This window comes from Olea europaea, chromosome 14 (assembly GCF_002742605.1).
Source record: "Olea europaea var. sylvestris chromosome 14, O_europaea_v1, whole genome shotgun sequence".
Taxonomy (NCBI): domain Eukaryota; kingdom Viridiplantae; phylum Streptophyta; class Magnoliopsida; order Lamiales; family Oleaceae; genus Olea; species Olea europaea.
The window spans coordinates 10,173,100-10,178,249 of record NC_036250.1 but is presented as its reverse complement, the minus strand read 5'-3'; the positions used below and the strand labels follow the sequence as shown (position 1 = coordinate 10,178,249).

The 5,150-nt window shown below is 34.8% G+C and overlaps 1 protein-coding gene across 1 annotated transcript; it reads left to right on the top strand.

Moving 5' to 3' along the window:
- The first annotated feature begins 846 nt into the window (after positions 1-846).
- Positions 847-4,919, top strand: LOC111409108 (probable arabinosyltransferase ARAD1). Its single transcript, XM_023039039.1, has 3 exons — positions 847-1,520; positions 2,887-3,140; positions 4,106-4,919. Exons 1-3 carry the CDS (start codon positions 914-916, stop codon positions 4,655-4,657), a joined length of 1,413 nt encoding a protein of 470 aa, XP_022894807.1. The 5' UTR covers positions 847-913; the 3' UTR covers positions 4,658-4,919.
- The last annotated feature ends 231 nt before the right edge of the window (positions 4,920-5,150 follow it).

Here is a 5,150-nt window from a genome sequence, read left to right as displayed (position 1 = left end):
AGCCGTCATATTTGACTTCTTCTCTCACATGTGGACCCCACTTTTCTCCTAACGGTCAAAAAATCAATTCTCAAAATCACTCCCAAACACGCTCTCAATTGTATAACTGACAGCAAATATTGAACAGTTACATTCAAAAGTCATACAAAAAATGAAAAAATAAAAAATAAATAAAATAAATAAATAAATAAATAAATAAATAAATAAATATATATATATATTAATTGTCGCAAATGCTATAAAATATTATTGTTTGAATGTAATGAAAACATTTTTTGTATGTGGGGTAACATGAATACCAAACAAAGTATGAGTAAAGAAATCGAAATTATGCGACTCAATAGTGATTACAACGAAAGTTGTACAAGACTTACGAGTTATGGAGAGTTGAGAGATGTGGAAAACTTATACTCTCAACCAGTTTATTTAAAAAAATGGTAAAAATTAAATTTGTAAATGTCAAGCATAGCTGGCGAGCTAACCTAATGAGTCAGCTCGTCAATCAACTTGTGTGAGTAGGAAAAATGTGGCTCGACTTGTCTCACTGAACATTCATGTAAGTTATTTGTAGCAATGTTTGCTAAGCTAAAAAATCAGTTATGCATATATTTGTAATGCTCAAAATAAGTTACTTATTTTAACAATATAGCTAATAATAATCAATCCTTCAATTAAAAAAAAAAAAAAACTAACTTATAATTAGAAAAATAAAACTTATTCATAAGTAACTTATTTTAAACTTTGCCTATGATTGTCTTCTTATAACTTATATATAACAAAAATAAACATGGAAAATTAAAATCGCTTAAAAGTAAAATTGAGTAGCTTTTTACTCAAACAAACATGGTGCGGATCTAAATCCAGCCATGACATTTGACACTCCATTCCCAACTGATGCAGAGCACAAATATCAATGTCCCCAAAACCGTCATCTTTCTTCCTCGCTCTCTCTCTACTCAGCCTCTTCTCTATCACCTTCTTCTACCACCACTACACCACCGCCCCGCCTCCGTTGAAAATTTCCCAAACTACCCTCGCTGCCACCCAGAATTCCATCAAAGTCTACGTATTAGACCTGCCCAGATCCTTAAACTACGACATTTTACGAAAATACTGGGCTCTAAGTGATGATACGAGGATTGGAAGTGAAGTGGATAATGAATTCCGAAAGGCCCTTTTGCACAGAGATTCTGGTAAATTGCTTCCATATCCTGAGAACCCTATAATTAAACAGTACAGTGCGGAGTACTGGATCTTGGGGGATCTGTTGACACCGGAGGAGGTAAAGAAAGAGTCTTATGCTACAAGGGTTTTTGATTATCGAGAGGCAGATGTGATTTTTGTTCCGTTTTTCGCGACTTTGAGTGCTGAATTGCAGCTGATGATCAATAAGAGTGTGTTCAGGAAGAAGGTGAAAGAGAATGAGGATTATCAGAGGCAACGAATAGTGGTGGATTTGGTGAAAAAGTCCGAGGCTTGGAAACGATCTGGTGGGCGGGACCATGTCTTTGTTCTTACAGGTGAATGCCCCAGTGTTATTAGTGTATTTCATGCAAATGCTTCTGCATTTTGCTTTATTATTTATGCTAAATGAAGCAAAGAAATGGTTTTTATTACTGTTTCTGGCTTTGATATGCAGTAGTTCATAATTACACTATGTATGATGCATAGAAGAATCTAAACCCAAAAATTAACGGAGCCAGTGTGGTCACGCATGCGTGAACATATGTGGATAGAGAAAGTAAGCTACTTTTAATAATAACTAATATGGTTAAATTGCCTTGTTATCTATGAAGCAGATGTTATTTTTTGCTAAGTGCAATCTTGCCTTCTTGGATCTATCCGCTGATTTCGACTAGTTACGGATTAGATTAGTGATTGAAAGAACTTCAAGACTTTCAATATGCATTTCCTTGGGTGTAAAAACATAGGCATCTCTGTACGGAGAGATCTTCTTCTTTACCTGGCTTAGTGAGTCACCATATGACTTTATGGAGTCACTGGGTTGTTTTCTCAATTTCTTTTGAGAGTTTTGCCTTGTGCCTCTAAATATTCTCTATCTAGTAACTATATACCTGTTTCAAGTGGAATTTGTGACTCGCTCATGGCAAGATCTTAGTCTCATGACAAGCACTATGTCTTCTATAATATCTCATAGAAAGTTGTAGAAAGTCAATCTACTAAAGTATCCTTCTCTACTCTAAATATGAAGCCCAGATCAAGTATGACAGGAGCTTCTGGCCTTCTATCATGTAATATTATACTTTAGTTTCAAAAATTAATATAATGCAGAGGTGGTGCCTGTTAATTGTAGGGAAAATAGAGAAGTAAAATAATGGATTTATTAATGAACATTCTGGTGGAAGTGTTTGCTTAAATGAAGGTCGGTCTACATTGTTTAGAAATAACAAGGTAGGAAGAACCAAAAATATGGGAACTGCTAAGATGGAAATTTAAATTTTATGTGAAGTCGGTTTCTATTATGATGAACTTTAAGATCTTGGATACTGTCTGCTACGGAACTTGTAACTTAAACAACACAATGAACCTTTGTACATGTCAACATCATTTTGAATCCTTGAATTAACTAGTTGCTTCTTTATTTGGAATTAAATGGAGTGCATGCCATCTTCCCTTAATTGACCCCTTGTTGGAGTTATACGTCACTAAGGTATTTAGCAGTTAAATCTCTTCCCTATAGAATCAAGAATTCTATTATTATTGACATTTTCAATCTACAGTAGAGACTCTGGATGTTTGGGACTTAATTCTGTATATTTATCTTCAATGTAGAAAACTTAGGATAAGTATAATGAATGCTTAAGCGCTTATATTTTAATTTCTGGATTGTCAGGTTATGTTAAAATTTGAAGCATTCTTTGGCAGATCCTGTTGCAATGTGGCATGTCAAAGATGAGATAGCTCCATCGGTTCTGCTTTTGGTGGATTTTGGGGGATGGTACAGACTTGACTCTAAGGCATCCGATGATAGCTCGTCAGAGATGATACATCACACCCAAGTTTCACTGCTAAAAGATGTTATTGTGCCATATATGCATTTGCTTCCTAGGTTGCACATATCACAAAACCAGAAACGGCGCACCCTTCTTTATTTCAAAGGAGCTAAACATAGGCATCGGGTTGGTATTCTCTCCTATTCAGCAAGTTAAGCTAAATGCAAAATTTTGTTACTAGGCTAACAAAATACTATTATCTGCAAGCATCTTCTTAGAGTTGACATTTAATGCTATTATCCTTTTCAACAAGGCTAACACAGGCACTTTATCTAACTATTGATGAATTAATGATAATGTCATGGCTTAATTTTATTACCAAAGAACATATGCTTGGGAACTCTTTTGAGACAGTGGTCATTGTACTCTATGTTTCACAATGATAAATCAGATATCAAGGCCATTTTGCCTCTGTGAAGTAAGGTGTCATCCTCGGAGTAAACTAATAAAATAATGAAAAAAAAAATTACAAGATCCGAAATTATACTAGTCATAAATCATAATCCATATAGAAAAATCATAAGAAAATACTTCAACAATATTAAAAGAGTCTACTATATCCAACCTCTATTCAGACATTAGAATTTTGATGTAGCTTACTCAGGGTATAGGAGGAAAAACAAATTAGGAGAATCATTTTTCTTTCTTTTAGTAAAGGTCTATGCCTTTTAACGCATCCTGACCTGCATTGCAGCCTCAGATATTAAAACAATGCATTTTATTGTTGAGGTAGCATCAACCGTCTTTTTTCACGAGTGTACAGAAAATGTTATTACACCTCATAAACGGTGAACCCATTTATATTTGCTTGTCTTGTTGAGTTTGGCAAGGCGAGTGAGCCAATTGAATCGAAGATAAAAACTCCATCAATCTGAGTTTTCAAAATTTTAGTTATCTCCCGTAAATCATTGGAGTAACTTCACTTTTTTGAATTCTTGTTATTGGAAGAACATATATTTTATTGTCTTCTGCTTCCTGGTTGTTTGCACAAAATATAAAATGCCATAATTTGCTTTTCTACTGGTCAACATTCTCTTGTTTGTTTTACAAAGACCCCATCAATAACATAACATTTGTTTCACTATATGTAGGGTGGACTTGTTCGTGAAAAGATATGGAATTTATTGATAAATGAACCTGGAGTTATAATGGAAGATGGCTTCCCCAATGCCACTGGAAAGGAGCAGTCAATAAGAGGAATGAGAATGTCAGAGTTTTGTTTGCACCCTGCAGGGGACACACCTACATCGTGTAGACTTTTTGATGCCATCCAAAGTCTCTGTATACCAGTCATTGTTAGTGACAACATAGAGCTTCCATTTGAAGGAATGGTGGATTATTCAGAATTTTCTGTATTCGTGGCAGTAAGTGATGCATTGAGGCCAAATTGGCTTTTAAGCCATCTTAGAAGCTATTCTGAAGAACAGAAGGATGGATTCCGGAAAAAAATGTCTCAGGTTCAACCCATCTTTGTGTATGATAATGGTCACCCAGGTGGCATTGGCCCAATACCTCCAGATGGTGCCGTGAATCATATATGGAGAAAGGTTCACCAAAAATTACCCTTGATTAAAGAAGCCATTATCCGCGAGAGAAGAAAACCTACAGGTGTTTCGGTTCCTCTTCGCTGTCATTGTACTTGAATGTATTACTATGGAATTTTGTGATTTTCGTAACTTTATAATTGTGTCTTCGTACCAATATATTTTCTTTACACTCCTTTATTCCATTTCAAAAAACTCCGATTACACGACTGCAGAATGATTGCATATAATTCTAGAGATGTTTGATTTGGTAGGGAGAATGCTTATTGTGTATGCCCATTATCTGATTACATGATAGCAAAATCATTGCTCAAGATATTATAAATGCTTGATTTAGTGTGAAATATGCTCATTTCGTATGCCAGTTAATGGATCGTACTTTATTCTTTAATCTCTTGGATACAATTGGGGAACTTGAGCTCGCTTGATGTTGCAGAATTTGTGGAATACAAATGGAATAATATATTGGGGAAATACATGGAAATGACCCAAATAGAAAGGTCATTTTTCCAAAATAGCCTTTGGCTAATTTTGGTACCCAAAATACCCCTTTATAATATTACATAATAAGTTAATGAAATATAGAAATCTT

Coding starts and splice junctions, on each gene's coding strand:
- LOC111409108 (XM_023039039.1), top strand. CDS start 914: ATGTCCCCAAAACCGTCATCTTTCTTCCTCGCTCTCTCTCTACTCAGC. Junction 1,521..2,886: donor CCATGTCTTTGTTCTTACAG/GTGAATGCCCCA, acceptor ATTCTTTGGCAG/ATCCTGTTGCAATGTGGCAT. Junction 3,141..4,105: donor GAGCTAAACATAGGCATCGG/GTTGGTATTCTC, acceptor CACTATATGTAG/GGTGGACTTGTTCGTGAAAA.